Source organism: Terrapene carolina, unplaced genomic scaffold (genome assembly GCF_002925995.2).
Source record: "Terrapene carolina triunguis isolate 2854851 unplaced genomic scaffold, T_m_triunguis-2.0 Scaffold58, whole genome shotgun sequence".
Taxonomy (NCBI): domain Eukaryota; kingdom Metazoa; phylum Chordata; order Testudines; family Emydidae; genus Terrapene; species Terrapene triunguis.
In genome coordinates, this window is record NW_020664409.1 from 75,752,694 (window position 1) to 75,772,688 (window position 19,995).

The 19,995-nt window shown below is 40.4% G+C and overlaps 1 protein-coding gene across 1 annotated transcript in view; it reads left to right on the forward strand.

Moving 5' to 3' along the window:
- The window catches only part of ERICH5 (glutamate rich 5), a 33,029-nt gene extending 21,892 nt beyond the window's left edge, over positions 1 to 11,137 (forward strand). Inside the window, exons 2-4 of the mRNA XM_029910469.1 lie at positions 2,176 to 2,607; positions 5,146 to 5,265; positions 10,647 to 11,137. Coding sequence (XP_029766329.1) covers positions 2,247 to 2,607; positions 5,146 to 5,265; positions 10,647 to 10,669 — 504 coding nt within the window. The 5' untranslated portion in view covers positions 2,176 to 2,246 and the 3' untranslated portion in view covers positions 10,670 to 11,137. The remainder of the gene's footprint in view (positions 1 to 2,175; positions 2,608 to 5,145; positions 5,266 to 10,646) is intronic.
- The last annotated feature ends 8,858 nt before the right edge of the window (positions 11,138 to 19,995 follow it).

Sequence of the window (19,995 nt, forward strand, 5' to 3'; positions counted from 1 at the left end):
GGGCCAGAAATGAGACGTTCGGAGTGCAAGAGGGAGTTTGCACCCTGATGGGGCAAGGGGTTGGGGTGTGGGAGGGGGTGAGTGCTTTCGGGGGGGTGGGGATGAGGGGTTTGGGGTGTGGGAGGGGGCTCTGGGCTGGGGCCGAGGGGTTCAGAGTATGAGAAGGAGCTCAGCGCTGGGGCAGGGGGTTGGGGTGTGGGAAGGAGTGCGGGTTCTAGGAGAGAGTTTGGGTACGGGAGGGGCTCTGGGCTGGGGTGGGGGGTTGGGGGTGCAGGAGGGGGTGTGGGCTCTGGAGGGAGTTTGGGTGTGGGAGGGGACTCAGGGCTCGGGCAGGGGGTTGGGATACAGGAACGGGTTCTGGGGGTGCTCTCTGGGTGGTGCTTACCTGAGATGGCTCCCAGAAGCGGCCGGCATGTTTGCCTCCTTAGGCAGAGGGGCCAGGGAGCTCTGCATGCTTCCCGCAGGCACCACCCCCGCAGCTCTCGTTGGCCATGGTTCCTTGCCAGTGGGATCTATGGACCTGGCACTCGGGGTGGGGCCAACATGTGGTGTCCCTGTGGCCACCCTGTACCTAGGAGCTGGACATACCGGCTGCTTCTGGGAGTTGCGTGGAGCCAGGGCAGGCAGGGTGCCTGCCTTAGCCCCGTTGCGCTACCGATTGTGCTGACCAGAGCCGCCAGGGTCCCTTTTCGACTGGAACTGGACGTCTGGCAATCCTATGTGTATCCCAGGGTAGGATTTAACCCTCAGTACACTTGCTGTATGCATATTTGTGCTGTAGAAATTGTTTCCTTAGTCAATATCTGATCATGTAGGCCTGACTCAGACAAAACTTACGTATTCAATATGCTTTACGCATAGGAATGACAGATCTATTAAAAGAATAAGTTTTATACACAACTACAAACTGTCTTACAGGTTGTAACTAGAGCTGAGTGAATTTGTTGCTGTTTTTTTGGTTCAGGGGTTAAACTGAAATTAAAAAAAAAAACTGATTTTGTTCAAGGCAAATGAGAGAACTGAAAAAAATCATCTAGGGTCAAATAAAATATTTTGTTTAAACCAAAATTATTTGTTTCCAGTTTTTTTTGGTGTTTTTCACTCTCTTTTGTTTTGTTTTTAAATTTAGCTAAATATCAAAATAAAAATACATTTTTGATATGAAAAGTCCAAACATTATTTTTCAAAATGGCCAAGACAAAAAACACTTCCAATTTTTCAAAATATATATTTTTAGGGCTGTCAAACGATTTTAAAAAATTGCAATTAATCACGAGATTATAAAAAATAGTCGCAATTAATCACAGTTTTAATTGCACTGTATACAATAGTAGAATACCAATTTAAATTTATTATAAATATTTTTGGATTTTTTTTTACATTTTCAAATATATTGATTTCAGTTATAACACAGAATACAAAGTGTACAGTGCTCACTTAATATTTTTTTGTTACAAATATTTGCACTGTAAAAAAGAAATAGAAAAAACAGTATTTTTCAGTTCACCTCATACAAGTGCAATCTTTTTATTGTGTAAGTGCAATTTACAAATGTGGAATTATTTTTTCTTTTACATAATTGCACTCAAAAACAAAACAATGTAAAACTTTAGAGACTACAAGTCGAAGCATGAAGGGGCATACAGATATTTAGCATATGTGGCATGTAAATATCCTGCAATGCCAACTACAACAATGCCATGTGCAACGCCTGTTCTCACTTTCAGGTGAGATTCTAAATAAGAAGTGGGCGGCATTATGTCCCATAAATGTGAACAAACTTGTTTGTCTTATAGATTGGCTGACCAAAAGTAGGACTAAGTGGACTTGTAGGCGCAAAAGTTTTACATTGTTTTACATAATTGTAACTATTTTTTAAATCTAGTTAAATTGTTTTGCGTTAATCACTTGTGTTAACTGTGATTAATTGACAGTTCTGATTTTTTTCCTCCTTTGGCCAAAACTATTGGCTGAATTGGACCTGAATTGGCAGATAGTTTTGGTGCCCTGAAACATGCATTTTTCAGCGAATTTACTATTCACCAAAAGCATTTCACCAAGCTCTAGTTGCGACATAATTGCACAAGTGCTATCCTAGTTTAATACTGATCTATTTTAAACACTTGTTCATTAATGTAATATTTTCTCTTTTCTTTTTATTACAATAAATAAAAGCTACTTCAGATGAAAACTTTCCAACCACAGAGGAAAATGAAACTATACCTGACCAGACAAAGTTCGACCCAATGGAGGAGGTGGATCTCACACCTGGGGAGACAAAACCTAGTGAGAATCTTCCAGCAGAGGAGCCAGAAGTTTTGATTCCAGCACCAGCAGAATGTGTTAATTCTAACTATAAAAGAGTGGATCTGGAGGGCACTCAATCGCTGGCTGCAGAACCACTGGAGGGCACTGGACCACCAGCGGAACACACTGGGATACCGCCGCCTGCGGGACCGGCAGAGGGCACTGGGATGCCTCCGCCTGCGGGATCGACAGAGGGCACTGGGATACTGCCGCCTGCCGGACCGGCAGAGGGAAGTGTCAGCCCTGTAACAGAAATCGTCAGGAAAGTACAAAGTAACGAAGAGGACCAACTCATTGAGGGTAATATTTGTGCTTTTGCAGATTCAGGAGGCCAAATTCTGCCTTCAGAGACTTGTGTACAAGTCCTGTTGACTTCAGTCAACATTGCACATGAGTGTGTGAGGGCAGAATTTAGTCCACAGAGTTCTGACACTGTATTATATGAAAGAATGTGGTTGGGAAAGCCTCATACACAGAAGTCAAAATTGTAATAACTGTAATAAAGCCTCTCAGCACTACCAGTTGTTGACTGTGCTACTTCATTTCACACACTGTGCTTTCTGGTTAGATAAAACATCCCTTAGACTCTTCATTTAAATGCTATGGGGTGTTTCTTTGTAAAGTATTATTGCTCAATATCCACAAATGCCATATCCATTTCACTACATAACTGATGTAAATATTATTGTAGTGTTATCCTTGTGGGGGGAGTGGGATCTCAGCAAGCTATAGAAAGGAAGGGTCGTTCCATGTATAGTTTATTTGTAAAGCACTTATAGATTGCTGGATGCAGTTATTCTAGAAGTGTAAGTAACACGGGCATCAAGCTAACTGCATAGAAAGTCCTTTTACCTTGCAGGAGTCAATGGGTCTCTTTGAGAGAGGGTAGCAGAAGTAGTCTTTGCTATGCTCTCAGTTATTATACAGTGGGGCATATTTCTCCCTGGTGTAACTCTATTGGAGTTACACCAGGGATGCATTTGGCCTTATAATACAGAGTTCTGCTTTCTATTGTGGTGGTGTTCTACCAATTCAAAAAAAAGAGACAAGCTGGGGGCGGGGGAATGGGCAGAAGGGCCATTTTACAGGGCTAGCTGCTAGAGAAGCAGAAAAGCACAGGAGATATGAGTGTAAGAAAAGGAGGAGCATGGGGTAAGGTTTCTCAAAGAAGAGGAAAAGTAGATATCTGGGGAGAAAAATCATGTCAGGGAGTGTAGGTGCCTAACAGAGAGTATTTGCAGTGCCTCACAAAGGTGGAATATGCATTGAGGGCCTCGGGACCTCATGGAAGGGGAGAGTGCAAGGTGGGGTAAGTTATCTCAGGAGAAAGCTGCTCAGTGAGTCAGAGATTCAAGGGAGTGTTTACACATGAGGGCAGAGTATCCCGTGCATGGATTGGGTTTCTCACTGGCAGAGTAGCTTAAATTAGGGATCAGGTGTCTAATAATAAGTGGCAATTACTCATTAAAGAATTGGATGCTTCATGGAGTGGCGTTTCCTAGGGAAGCACAAATGGGTGGCACAAAAGGCATGTTCTGTGTAGGAGAGCATGCCACCAACAGCCTCTCCCACTGCACATTCAGCTTAGTGGTTTGAGCATTGGCCTCCTAAACCCAGGGTTATGAGTTCAATCCTTGAGGGGGTCATTTGGGGATTGGTCCTGCTTTGAGCAGGGGGTTGGACTAGATGACCACCTGAGGTCCCTTCTATCCCTAATAATCTATGATTCTATTCCTGCTGAAGAGGTAGAAAGGTCACTTCTTCAAGCAGAACTTAATGGCACATGCAGACACTTGGATATGTAGCGTCACCACCCATAAATGTGTTGGCTCTCTTGAATCTGTGTTGTGAACCTTACACCTCACATAGGAATATCTGAGGTACAGGTGCTGCCTTCTCCACTCTTATGTATTCTTGTTTAAGAGAATTTGGAGTCTATTTCTTCATGATGTGTTAAATTACTAGAATAAAATACTTGTGTTACATAAAAGTTATATGGCTGACTTGGTTAGGTTGATTACTTGATTATTTCATTAACTGGCCCTTATTAGCTTACTGGCATGATATTGGAAGCAGAACACCATCTAGTAATCCATGTAGCATGGATCCTGTATTGGGACATTTTTAAAATCAAGAAACTGATTGTTTGAAGGACTGATATGGGGGTTATTTTGACCATCTATTCATTGTTGTTCCCCTTCATCTCAAAGCAGGATTCCTTTTTGGACAAACTCTGTGTACAGTTTTGCTGATGTCTGTCTCAAAATGGTACTCTTCCACATACTGTTAATTTGTGTGTGTGCTCGCACACGCACAGGTAGGAGGGGTCTTTCCATGTATTTTGTGATGATTGGGCTCCTTTATTTATTTACAGCATGTTTTTTTTATTTTCTTACTTCACTGATACTACTAAGAGGGATGACAGTGAGTCAAATAATTAGTTTTATATTTCAACCGGAACTGGACGCTACCACTTTTTTTTATTTATGTTGTTGACTTAAGTTTATATATTTATGATCTTGATAACAATATCTATATTAAAAGTTTACAGTAAAAATCATAGTTACATAAGAAAACAAAACCAGTTTAAATATGACATCAAGCCTCAGGTCAGAGTGCTCTGAATAACAAGTGAAGCAGGAGTATTTTACCTCCACAATTGTAAGTTGCATTTGAATGTCTCTTATCTATTGATTCATTCAGTTGTTGATGTATTTCTGTGTCTATAAAAGCTATTGCAGGGCTGACAAAACCAGATCAGCCATGCAGAAAAGAGCTGGGGGCACTTAATACTGGTTAAGAGTATCCTAATTTGATATCCATGGTTACTGTTTCCAGGTGAGACGGGAGAAAAAGTGGAAACTGAGAAGCACAGTGAGCTAGTAAGTGAGGGGACTGAAACAAAAGAAGAAGAAGAAACAGGAGAAGCTGTGGATGCTACAGCAGCAACAGAGATAGGTATGTTGACAGAGAAGTGAAGGACCATGTGTATTATCATTTAAGAGACAGAAAAGGTGTACAATGTTAATGAACATATCTTTCATTATCATTGCATTCTCAATTTGCAGCTGGTGCCTTCTGATTTTAACACGGGAGGCATATTTATCTTAAAAGATTTTTTTTGTTTTGTTTTGTTTTGGTAGCAATCACGTGTAAGTTGTGCGTTCTATCAGGTCTCATTTATATAATGTTCCTATAACCAGTAAATCATTCCCCGTTTGGCAAAAATGGTAGACTTTCTCTAATGCACAGGCCTGGAAAATTAGATGTTTCATTAAGAGCATGAATCCTATAGTTACTATTTGCTAGACTTGTTCTTATGAATAGTTTGGTTTATTATCACAACTCTGAGATTTCCTTTCCATGATGATCCTTCATTTTAGATCCTCCTACTTTTTGTTATTAGCAGCTGAATTCAGCAACATAACACTAGGATAAGTGCAAATTCCAGAGTCAGTGCAATCATGTGGGTAAGTAGAAAGCATTAGCTGATGAGAGAGTGTTTAAAAACAAATAAATGAAAAATAATAAATGTAGGGAGATAAGAACATAACTCCTGAAGAATTTAACTTTACACTCAAATTATACATCTTTAATTTCCATCATCGCGCAGGCACTTCTTGGGAGGTATTTCCGCCCCCTTGCTGTTAAACAGAGGGTCCCATATTAACTTTAATGGAAGCCGGTCACTTAGGGCCAGATTTTTAGAGGTATTTAAGTGCCTAAAGACCCAGATAGGCTCCTCATGGGGTTTTCAAAAGCACTTAGGTGCCTAACTGCCATTGATTTTTGAAAATCCCACTACATGCCTGTCTGTATCTTTAGGTGCTTAAATACCTTTAAAAATCTGGCTCTTAGGACCTGTTCCTGCAAACTCTTACTCCCACAAATAGCTATTAGTCAAATGAGTAGTCCTGATCATTCTGTTTGGGCTACTCACATGACTAAGAACTACTTGTTTAAGAGCTGATGGATCAAACCCTAAGACCTTAGGAATATGATAGTGAATTTCTCTAAAAACGGAAATCTATATGATCAAAAGGAGCCAGAGGACTCAGGAGTATACTGTGGAAAAGAAATAGCCATATGCACACTAGACAATAGATTACTCTTATTTTAAAGAGGGTGATTCTTGAAGCCTTTATTATGAGGTCTTTGACTGTTCAGCTGTAGGATATTGTAGAGAAACTCAAATTGTGGGTATGTCCAGAATAAAGAATGAGTATTGAATAGTTTGGGAGGGTAGCTTCCTATTGCTTGTACACAAGATCAATCTAAGGTACTTATATGCCCCCGGTACTGTATTACCTGAACATCTCACACTCTCCTTGCAATACCCCCGTGAGGCAGGGAAATACCATTATCTCTATTTTACAGATGAGGAACTGAAGCACAGAGAGACTAAGTGACTTGTCCAAGGTCACATACACCTCTACCCCGATATAACGCGAATTCGGATATAATGCGGTAAAGCAGTGCTCCGGGGGGGCGGGGCTGCACACTCCAGCGGATCAAAGCAAGCTCGATATAATGCAGTTTCACCTATAACGTGGTAAGATTTTTTGGCTCCCGAGGACAGTGTTATATCGAGGTAGAGGTGTACTAGGTGGTGCAGTAGGAAATTGGACTCAGATCTCCTGCTTCCTAGGTTAGCACCTTAACCACTGAACCATCGTTTCTCTGAGCAGAAAACCTATATTTTCAAGGTTCCTAGCTTCTTCAGATTCCAAGTACAAATACTAGCACGGCCTAGTCTTTCCCATAAAGCTAAAGCCACGTGGTCCTCCAGGCCCAGAGGAGGAAAACAATTCTGTTTACTTGTCTGCATATAGTTAAGACTTTAAATCTGGTTGTCTGATAAGAAAACAGGATTGCCTGAATTTGAGCTATGGTCTCATTCTCTCAATTAAATTAAAAATGTAATATTGTTGCTGCTGTGATTTTTCCAGAGGTATTTCTCTCATTCTGCATGTCCTGGTTTGGACTATTGTGCCAGGGCTTCTCCTTTTTATTCTCTTTGTTTTAGCCTGTCTGGGTGTCACTAAACAGAACTGAGACCATGTAATAATTTATTTTAAATTCACATGAAAATTCTAGCACCTTAAATAATAATCTGGTTAATGTCAATCTGTCTTAAAATCTAGATCTGATCATGCAGAATAGCACTGGTCCAGTCCTCTCGTATTGCTACCTGCTGGTGCTGTTGAACGCTTATTGTGATAATGTCCAGGAATGTGTTGATTACTGGTCCCCCTTCAAGCCAATAGAGAGTAGCCTCCGTGGGCTGAATAAGATGTTACTCACAACTGCAGCAAGTTCTGGATCATGGTTTAACCATGTATGTGCATAGATTTGCTTCAGTTAAGTTCACTGTGACCATCTTGTACGTTGCAGTGTTATAGGATAATGAAAACAGCTTTTCACCAAGAGCGATAAATCCTGAAAGGCATGTAGCATAGTGGTTAAGAAGTTTGGTAAATGTGCGTAAACATTGCGATTTGTTGCAGATTTGATATTTAAGTGCTATTATGGAGGCGACTTCCGGCATAGGGCACTCACTTCCTTTCACACCTGTGTAATGTGATCTAGTACATTGTCAGTTTGTACAATGCCATAACATGCCAATTAATTTTTTTTAAATAGCTAGGCCACTGTGTAGAACCAAAGCATTGAAACCATATTTGTGGTGACTGCTGTAGTCTGGTGAATATGGCATCTGTGTTCAATGACAGCTTTGCCTCTAAAGATCCAGAAATGTTTTCTACTTCAAATATGTCATCTCTAAGGATACGTTTTTGGACAAAGTGGCCAGAAGTTGCCTTTCATGCTATGCGTTTCAGCATAGCACTTAGCTTTTGCAAAGCCTCATTTTCATTGACGATAGTTCAATGAAGACCTCTGCTCAATGAGCAGCTACGGTCAAAAAAGCAAACAATATGTTAGGATGCATAAGGAATGCGATGATGAATAGTACAAAGAATATAATGCTGTTATATGAATCAGTGCATGGTGTGGCTTTATCTGGAATACTGTGTGGCACTGATCACCTCATTTCAACAAGGATATTGCAGAATCAGAGGGGATTCAGAGAAGGGTGACAAGAATGATCAAGGGTATTGAAACATCTCATATGAAGAGTTAAAAAAGATAGGGATTGTTACCTTAGGATATGAATAAGAGGGGACGTGATGAAAGTTTATAAAATAATGAATGATCTAGAAAAGGTAGAGTGAGAACGTCTGTTTTCCCTCTCTCATAACACAAAACCAAGGGAATATTCCATGAAATTAAAAGGTGGGAAATTCAAAACTTGTAAAAGGTAATACTTTGTTGTACAATGTGTAATTAAACTGTGGAACTCACTGCCACAGAAAGTCATTGAGACCAAGAATTTGGCAAGATTCAAAAAGAGATTAGACATTTATATGGCTATAATAAGCCAATGTCAGAGACACGATACTGGACTAGATGACCCTTGAGTCTGATGCAGTATGTGAATTCCTATGTTCCTCTGATAATTTTCGATAATTGCCTTCAGTTCTCTGGCTTGACTAGCAACCAGTATACAGGACCAATCCAATATCTCAAAGGCATTAGCAACATGTAGTCCCAATATATGACAGCAACGTCATGGATAGTTATAATGTCTTTAAAAATAAATTGTTTTTTAGAAAGATAGGGATAATTTTTTTTTGAGATCTAAAATAGCAAGCTCAGATTGTGGTTGGTGCAGTACACAACAGTGTACCCACATGGACTCCCCCTCGAGCTGCTCATTTGTGTGTGACCAGTGTCACTGGTTTGTTTATGGTCACTGGTTTGTTTATGGTCTATTTCATGCAGTGATCTAAAAGCACCTTTCACATACATGGTCTTTCCCAATCTTTGCAGGAGGGTATTTGCTAGTAACAGCAGCAGTGCAACTAAAATTGAGAATGTAGGTGTGACGGGTTCAGTCACAGAGACCCCCTTGGGACTGTCACCTGATGTGCTGGAATTACCTCTGAGCCCGTTTTCCCTGCCAGCCTGGGACTTCAGAACCCTGCCTTGTTGAGCCAGACACGCTAGCCTGCTGCAACACAGACCCAGGTCTGGGCCACGCCCCCAAAGCTGCAAACTTTAACCAAAAATTGCTCAGCAGGTCACCTATCTCCAGCACCCAGACACCCAGTTTCCAATGGGATCCAAACCTCAAATAAATCCGTTTTGCTCTGTATAAAGCTTATACAGGGTAAACTCATAAATTGTCCACCCTCTATAACACTGATAGAGAGATATGCACAGCTGTTTGCTCCCCCAGGTAATTAATCACTTACTCTGGGTTAATTAATAAACAAGTGATTTTATTAAGTATAAAAAGTAGGATTAAAGTAATAACAGACAGAACAAAGTAAGTTACCAAGCAAAATAAAGCAAAAACATGCAAGTCTAAGCCTAATACATTAAGAAACTGATTACAGGTAAAATCTCACCCTCAGAGATGTTCCAATAAGCTTCTTTCACAGACTAGACTCCTTCCTAGTCTGGGCCCAATCCTTTCCCGTGGTACAGTCCTTGTTAGTTCAAGCAGACATCTTAGGTGGAATGCAGGGGTGTTCTCATGATTGGGCGCCCCCTTTGTTCTGTTCCACCCCCTTTTATATCTTTGGCACAAGGTGGGAATCTTTTGTCTCTCTGGGTCCCCACCCCTCCTTCTAACTGGGAAAAGCACCAGGTTTAAGATGGATTCCAGCATCAGGTGACATGTTCACATGTCCTGTGAGACCCCAGCCTCCATTCTTCCAGGGCTGACCCGCACGCACCCACGAAGGTTTGCAAGTAAACAGACCATTTACAACCAATTGTCCTAGTCAATGGGAGCCATCAAGCTTCCAAACCACCATTAATGGCCCACACTTTGCCTAATTACAATAGGACCTCAGAGTTATACTTCATATTTCTAGCTTCAGATACAAGAACGATACATACGTACAAATAGGAGGAATATATTCAGTAGATTATAAGCTTTGTAATGATACCTTACAAGAGACCTTTTGCATAAAGCATATTTGTTACATCATATTCACACCTATAAGCATATTTCCATAGAACATATGCAGTGCAGCATCACAGTAGGTACATGCACAAAGAGGAGGGGGGATGGAGGAGGTGGGGATTGTTGAGGTTGGATAGTGGTTTTCTCAGGTCCTCCCAAAAGATCCTTCCAAATATACTAGCAGAGGGGCAAACTATTCAGGACGTATTATTTAAAGGGGCTCTCAAGATGACAGTCTCCCTTTAATATATATTTTAATATTCAGTGCATCACAAGTTAACTTTTTTTTATATATCTATTTCAGAGGCAATGAATAACGAGGAATGAGAGTCAGGTCTATATGGACTTCCTCTTCTTGGTCCTATCAGCTGTTCAAATGAACATTCTTTAATCTAATGGCTTTTGGGGGGGAAATTATCAGGATTTTAAAAAAGCTTTTATGGACTTCGCTACAAACGTTAACAAAGGGCACCAAAAAAAAAATTAAGTATTTTTCCTGAAGTCAAGTTGCCAAGACTTCAACAAGTAATTGAAATGTATGAACTTTTTACTTATCTGCCATAGAGTGCCTTCTATACACTGCTAATAGAGTGGAAAGAATTGTCATATAAAACAGTCTATCTGCTCAATCTTCATTTAAGAGTTTTCCAGGTTAAAATGAGTAACTTAAAATCAATCTGAGGGACACTGTTATAATTGGTATCAACTAGCATTATACAGGATGCAAAAGATACAGTACAGGCGAGTCTCATCTTACGCTGGGGTTACGTTCCGCTGTCAGTGCGTAAAGCGAAAATCACGTATAGTCAAAATTACATTGAGTGTAATGGCAGGCGGAATCGCCTGCGCTACAGGTACAGTATTCAAATTGTTATTTTTCTCTTTTTTTTGTTGGTTTTTTTTTTGGTTTTTGCCGACCGCGCAAAGCTGAATTCGTGCATGTTAAATGCGCGTAAGATGAGACTCGCCTGTACTGCATGTTTTTTCAATGTTAGTGCTAGATTGAGATCAGAAACATAGGTCCAGTCCTGATCCCAAACCTTACACAGGTGAGTAGTTTCAATGAGTGCATGGACTACTCATGTTTATCAAGTTGCTCAAGTGCGTAGATATATACAGGATTAGGACCTGAGAGCACCCATTTAACAGGACCTGGCTAGATGCAACAATCAGTTTTTCAAGAAGATAAAGAATACATAGCGTGTGACACCGTCTGATGACAAATGTCTTTTGGTGACTTTAAAAAAAAGTTACCGATAGGATAGCAGTAGCACATACACTTGGTAACTATTGCAGTGGAAGAACTATTGCAGTGGAAGAAAGCATTTAAAATATTTTATATTTATTATATATTTTATGCTCATAGTATCAGTCCTGGCACACCTAAGGAAGTACAAAAAGAAACTTTGCAATTACTAAAACTCAGATGGATACAAATTATTAATAAAATTACATTTAGACACTGTATAGTTTCTAAAATAATTATAAAATAAAATAATTATAAACATTCTAGCCACATTTTCCTGATTATGTTTTTTTAAAAAAAAAAAAATTATACGGTGTGGATTCTTACTTGGTTTACAACATGCTAAATACTGCTCCTGAAGCTGAAGTTGAACAATGAAGCCTTTCAACATAAACTTCCTGTGGAAACAAGCCTTGAAACAGCTGATTTCATGGATGTGATAGAGGATAAATCTGTCCTGATACTGAACAGGAAGAAAGGCACTACTGATTATCGCTGGGACTGTGTTGGCAAAACTCTTTGGCATAAGAAATCAGAGGACTGCAGTCGGGGAGGAAAGTTGAGTTTTTTCAGAATGGGTGAGCACTTATTGGCTCCATTTAGGAGGTCTTTACATAAGTGTTAAAGATAAACACAATTTATAAAATACTTAGAGACAAAGTCTGCATTGTGTGTGCACATCTGACTCCAGCTGGCTTTGGTTTGTGTTAAATATTTAGATTTATATCCATTGCCTTTTAATTTTTCACTTCAGCTAATATTGGTCATGTTTGCTGTGTTATTTCTTACAGTCTTCTATTTCTTAATGTCCTGTTCAGACTATTGAAATTAACTATGTTTTGATTAAGATAGGAAACAACACCAATTTTAGGTTGGAAATACCCATTTTCCTTATCTGCAGCCTATATGTTGTATCAAGTCACAGTTATTTTATGGGGTTCTATGTTCTTTGCAATTCCATAGATGAAACAAATGTAATCAGTTAAATTTTCTACTGAATATGCTGCTGTTTTAAAAATGCTGCAGCTTTTACAAAACACAGCTAAAATGCATGTCTTTTTTTTTTTTTTTTTTAATTTCTGTGGTTCGATGTTGCTGGGGCCTTTTTACTAGTTCTCTAATATTGGACTAAAATCAAATCAAAGCAACTGCCCCTCGTTACTTTTTTCTGATACACAGTTCCAATATTGGCACAGAAATATTAAACATTTTAAAGGATTTAAATATACTAATAGTAATTAATAGTAGGCATTCCAGTCAGCAAGACCAGAAATAGTAGCAGCAGCAGCTTCATTAGCTTTTTAAATGTAACTTTATAAATAATTAAGATTACCATGACACTAACTGCATATCAGTGGCCTCTTCAAAGAAACAAGTGAAAACATCCATATACGTCACACCACACAACTTTTTTGAAATCACTTAGCAATTTTTAATTGGAAGAAAAAGGACTGTGAGCCTGCCAATGTCTCAGCAATACTTGCCTTCCTCAAACACAGTCACTTCCTTCTGTACTTCATGATTACAGTTAGCATAGATGTTACTTCATCCCATCCATTCTAAAAGCAGAAGAGCTTTTCTGATTGTATGTGGAAAACAATAAACTGCCACAAAAACTATTTTTACTGTCCAAATTACTCTATCGCTACCTCCAGAAATAAGACAAGCACTAACATTCTAGTGCTAGTAATGCCAATGTTCTGTAAGATACCAATGTATACACTGTTACCTTACAAGCATCTATGCACAGCTAAGGCCCAGAGGGCCAAATTATGTCCTGACATACACCTCTGCAATCACAGTGAAATCAAGGGGGTTGCTGAGGACAGATATTGGTTCTTGGATCAAATAGTAATTACACCATGTTAAAGGTGAACGTTCATATTTGCTGGTGTGATATGTTTACAAGGCCTACCTACGGAGTTATGCCTGTGCACCTTAAAGGAGATTTTTTTTTTTGTCTATTTCAGTCTGAAAAGCCATTTTCAGAAACATTTGTAGAAAGAGCTAGTGTCAGGTCCTTGGACTTGGCATAAAATTGACTCATGCTGACAGACCGATCTAATGAGTCTTATTCGCTCCAACCAAGGGTTTGTGTATCACTTCATGCCAGAGGGAATGAGGGTCAGGGACAGGTCAGCAAGGGTAACCTTAGGAATGTCCACCTTCATGAGCAAGATCTGGTAGGAAGATTGTTCATTTAGCCTCTTCCTGGGTGTCCTTTATTGTTAAGTTTGGACCTTATCCGCTATGTGTGCGCATGCATATACCATCTTAGGAACACAATGAGAATGAATGTCCCTTGCTTACAGAACTATTTTGCAGTCTGCTTAGCCAGATTCAGATATTTCATATGTCTTTTCAAATAAATATGGTAGTTGCTGTTGATATCAAGAAGGGTGAGGTGCTCTAAGCCCAGGGTTCTCAAACTTCATTGCACCGCAACCTCTTTCTGACAAAAATTACTACACAACCCCTGGAGGGGGGACTGAAGCCTGAGCCCACCCGAGCCTGAGCTTCACTGCCCTGGGCAGGGGGCGCAAAGCCAAAGCCTGAAGGCTTCAGCCCCAGGAACAGGGGGCCTGTACCGGGAGCCCTGCTGCCCAGGGCTGAAGCCAAAGCCTGAGCCCTGCCGCCCAGGGCTGAAGCCCTAAGACTTGGGCCTCAGGCCGTGGCGCTGAGGCTTTGGCTTCGGCCCCGGGTCCCAGCAAGTCTGTTAGCCCTGGCGACCCCATTAAAACAGGGTCGCGACCCACTTTGCGGTCTCAACCCTCAGTTTGAGAACCGCTGCTCTAAGCATATAGGTGCTCTCAGTTGAGGATTAGTTAGTAATTTTGACAAGGATGGTAGTTTTATGAAAGTTAGATTATGTATATGGATTTTTATTTCTGCTTTGTTCAAGCTCTAGGGAATTTAACTATTTGGGGGAAATATTAAAGAACACACTGTAGCAGAAACTTATTTAAAATTTGTTTTACCTTCAAATTAATTTATTAGATAAGTAGGCTTGGCAGAATTTGATTTTTTTTTAATATATATAATTTTGACATTTTATATTTTTATTGATTTTTAAATTTTCACAGTTGTGAGAAATTATGGGGTGGGAGTATCAGCTGATAGGGCGGGTCAGACAATAATTATTTAATGACAGTAGATGTTGATTCAAAAAGTTAAAGCTTTATAACTGTTAAAACACAAATTGTCAGCATCACAGGAAATCTCCTAAAATCAAACTCTAATAAGTTCCCAAGTAGTATTTTTTTCTTACTTTGCCTATCTGTAAATGTTCATTATCATTGATGGAAATATTTTCCCATCAGTTTCTGTGTGTACAATGAAATTGACCTTTACTGACATTCACCAATAAAAATCTAATCCTCCCAATCTTATAGCTCAATCACATTTAAGCACTTTTTAAAAAAAAAGATTTAACTAGTGTTAAAATGGTAAATGATGTGTTAGAACTGCATATTGCAAACTGAATTGTTAATATTGTGCATGTTATGGCCCCAAACCAGGAATGCCCTTATGTAAGTGCTCAGCTTTAAACACATTAATAATAATCCCATTGAAATCAATATGACTACTCCTGTGTTTATGTACTTTGCTGGATTAAGGCCTAAAAATGACAAAATGATATACTTATGATACCCATCTTTCATACTGAAGAATTTTGGATTAAAACATACTAGAAGTGTTCTTGCTCTTTTTGCCTTCTGTAAAAATAAAATGAGGTGATGTTAAGTATATTGTAATTTAATTTTAAAAATAAAATGTTTAAACACATTTAAGACTGACTGTTTTTTGAAGAACTACTTTAATAGTAAATCAAAATCTTTATTTTAAATTAGATTTCTTTTGCTGTAGAGATACAAATTTGGGCCCTGAATTTGCAAGGAGTTCTGCAAAGCTAAACCTCTTTTGTGGGTTAAAACAAAAAGTTACTTCCAGCATTTGGATTTTTTTCCCCCAGACTTCCTGTAGAAATGGTAATTCACCAAGTACATAAAAATACTTAACACATTTCTTACAAAGGGTTTGACATGCATCATCACTGGCCTCTAGTGCATATTCTCTCATGCAGCTGCATCTTAAATTTAAACCTTAACCAGTATTTATATACAACCCGGAGGTACTTCACTGCAGCAGCAAGATATATGGGTGTTCTACCCTGGCACAAGGTAGGTAGTGCCTTGATGGTCAAACTGGTTTGGAATGTTGTGTTCAAAAATAAGAGCTAAGGGGCACACCGTGGTCCCAAGAAAACAAGATAAAAGGCTGAATGGTGAACTTTAGCCTTGGGTGATGTATAGAGTGCTTTTAACTTGTAAACAGGTCTGCTATAAACGTAGCTAGTTTTGGGGGTGTTGCTTGGAAGCACACCTACTGTGTAAGGTGAATATGCTATGAGATACTCCTCCTTTAGGAATTCTATGTATCTCTCCTTTTCGTACTGTACTCTTTTGTCTTTAGGCAATAAAATTAGCTAAGTTTGGTTATTTTGTCTCTTGCACATTTTTTATAATGAACCACAAATGTAGACAAACACCTGGCTACATTTTAAGCAATAGTCCAATATGATTTATTTTACTGATATAAAGTGCAGAGATACGACATAACTGGATTAATGACAGCATCTAGTTACAGTCTGAATAGGGTATTTAAAGGTGTTAAAAAAAATCCCCCACTCCTAAAGAGCTGATCTTAGTTCAAAGCACTCTCAACAGCTGTAATGCCATCATAGTAAAATACACATGGAACCTAAGTAAATTCTTGCTTGTCATATAGGATTATTTCCATTCACCCATTATGGGATAGAATAGAAGCTTTTTCTCAGTCTGAGCCTATAGCCATCAAAGCACTGTATGGGACAAGCATTTTTTTACATAAGATTGATTACACCTGCCATTTTCTCAGGGCTACCATATTCCTTTCAGTTCTCCCTTGGAAAGCCTTAATGTCCATAGACTCATAGAAATGTATGACTGGTGGAAGGGACGTCAAGAGGTCATTAAGTTCAGCTCTCTGCAGAGGCAGGACTTAGTAAACCTAGACCAACCCTGACAGATGTTTGTCCAACCTGTTCTTTAAAACCTCCAATGACTGGGATTAGATTACCATATGATTATAAAATAAATCAATTGGAATATTAATATTGTACTTACATTTCAATGTGTAGTATATAGAGGAGTATAAACAAGTCATTGTCTGTATGAAATTTTAGTTTGGAATGACTTCGCTAGTGCTTTTTATGTAGCCTGTTGTAAAACTAGACAAACATCTGAATGAGTTGATGTACCCCCGGAAGACCTCCGTGCATAGGCGCCAACCTTCCCCGGCGCCGATGGGTGCTCATGCCCCCCCGGCCCTGGCCACACCCTGACTCCACCCTTGCCCCACCCCCATTCCCACCCCTTCCCCAGAGACATCGCCCTAACTCCACCCCCTCCCTACCCTATTGGACCCCTTCCCCAAATCCCCGCCCTGGCCCCGCCTCTTCCCCGAGTGCACCGCGTTCCCCCTCCACCCCCCTCCCAGCGCTTGCCGCGCAAAACAGCTGTTTCGTGCCGCAAGCACTGGGAGCTAGGTGGAAAAAGCGGGCACGCAGCACGCTCAGGGGAGGAGGTGGAGGCAGAGCAGAGGCAGAGGTGAGCTGGGGCAGGGCAGGGAGCTGCCGGTGGGTGTTAAGCACCTACCAATTTTTCCCCATGGGTGCTTCAGCCCCGGAGCACCCACGGAGTCAGCACCTATGCCTCTGTGTACCCCCAGAGGTACGTGTACCCCCTGGTTGAGAACCACTGGGATATAGTATTGTTTGTTTAATTGTTCCAGTATCTTTTCATTTATTGAAGTTATGCTGACTGGACTGTAATTCTCTGGGTTCCCTGGTTCCCACTTTAAAGATAAATACTCATTGGGACCTCACCTGTCCTCCATGAGTTCTTGAAGATAATTGCTAGTGGTTCTGAGATTGCTTAAACTTACCCCGTGGTACTTAAGGAACTAGTTAAAGTCAGCAGGGCCTAATGAAATACATCTAACTTATCTAAACATACTTTAACCTGTTCTTTCCCTATTTTGGCTTGCATTCCTCCCCCCTTGTTTAATATTAATTGTATTGAGTCTCTGGTCACCATTAACCTTTTTAGTGAAGATGGTAGCAAAACAGGCATTAAACTCCTCAGCCTTCCTGATGTAATCACTTATTAGCTCTCCTTCCCATTAAGTTGAGGACCTACACTTTCTTTCATCTTTCTCTTGCTCCTAATGTATTTATAGACACTCTTCTTCTTGCCTTTTATATCCCTTGCTAGGTGTAACTCACTTTGTGCCTAAGCCTTTCTGATTTCATCCTTACATACGTGTGCCTTCTTTCATGCTCTTAGCAAGTTGTCTGTTTCCACTTCTTGTGGGATTCATTCTGATTTTCAGGTCATTAAAGAACTCCTGCCAGAGCCATACTGGCCTCTTACTATTCTTCCTACCTTTCATTTGCACTGAGATTATTAAAGGCACAGCTACAAACTATGAGAAACTGCCAGCTCTCCTGGACTCCTTTAGCTGTTAGATTTTCTTTTCATGAGCCCTTACTTACCTGTTCTCTGAGTTTGTTATAGTTGGCTTTTTTTGGTGTCCATTGTCCTTATTCTGCTGCTCTCTCTCTCTCTTCCTTAAAATCATGGTTTCCCTGAAATCATTTCATGGTGACTTTCACCTAAAGTACCTTCTACTTTCAGAGTTACAACCAATTTTCCCTAGTGGTTAGAATCAAGTCTAAAATGGCTGTCCCCCTGGCTACTTCCTCCACTTTTTGAAACAAAATTGTCCCCAATACATTCCAAGAACTTACGGGAAATGTTGTTTTGCCATATTGCTTTTCCAACAGATACCTGGGTAGTTAAAATTCCCCATTAGTAGCAGGTCTTGTGTTTTGGATATTTGTTATGTTCTATAAATGCCTCATTCTCTTCTAGAGTTGATGGTCTATGGTAAACCCTACCATGACCAATCCCATTTCCCCCCCACCTTTTTTCTTTACCCAGCAACTTTAATCTGGGCTGCCACTCATCTCCTTTTGGATCTCAGAATAAATGTACATATTCCTGATGTATAATGCAATACACAGGCATCAGCTTCCTCCAGGCCTGGAGGTGCTCAACCCCAACCCCCTCCTCCAAGCTTCCACCCCGCCTGCACCCCTTTTCCCAAGTCCCTGCCTGACTCCTTCCTCCAAGTTCCCACTCCACCTGTTCCCACCCCATCCCCACTCCTCCCCCAGTGCCTCCTGCATGCTGCGGAACAGCTGATCATGGCAGGCATGAGGTGCTGGGAGGGAGGGGGAATAGTTGATCAGCAGGGGCACTGGTGGATAGGAGGTGCTGGGGGGGAGGAGAGCTGGCTGCCAGTGGGTGATAAGCACTTCCCTTTTCCCCCCTTGAACAAGCTCTACCCTTTCATACCAATAGTCCAATCATGAGATTTCTCTCTCGCTGTTGCCAATTAAGTAATAAAAGTAACTGAAATACTTTCCTCATGGATTGTATTTTCCAAATGGACAATCTACTCTAAATGCTCAATTACTGAGGGACAATCTACACTCATTCCTATATTTTGCTTTCTACAACCAACTCTCTGTATAACTTTTCATGAGCGATGTACCCAAGTATTCGGATTCTAATATCTAAACTGTATTGTTAAATGTATTCACCTTAATTTGGGTTATTGCTGATTAAGCACTATATGTATCTTATGACTTTTTAAAACAAATTTTGTATTGTGGATAAGCTAAGTCCTATACCCAGATGTACAGACACTCTTTTCTTAACCTGTGTACTATATAATTTTTTTTTTTAACATTAGCTTTAATAAAATTTAACTAAAAGTTCTTCCTTTTATTCCCCATACGCCGTACATTTGTGTAGAGACATCTTAGATGTCGAGCAGACTTCCCCCCCCCTCCCCTGCCCGCAGCCTTCCCTCTTGTTGCTCCTATGACTCTTATAATTTTCCATGTCCCTCGCAATCTGTAGACATGTTAAGGTAGTCTTTTGTTATGGTTACCAGTGGGCTGTTACCTGCCCCCTTTCAACCTAGTTTAATACCTGCTCACTAGGTTGGCAAGTTGGTACATGAAGATGTTCTTCCTCTGCCTGGTCAGGTGGACCCCATCTCTTCCCAGCAGACTTTCTTCTCAAACAGCATTCCATGGTCAATGAAGCAAAAGCCCTCCTACCAACACCAGGTGTGCAGTCATGCATTCATCTCCAGGATGCACATGTCCCTGCCTGCACCCTTAACTTCAGTCTGGAGATGGAGAACAGAACCTGTGCCCCTGACTTCTTCACCCTAGCTCTCAGAGCCCTGAAGTCGCTGCTGATCTGCTCGGAGTGAGACCTGGCAATATCAT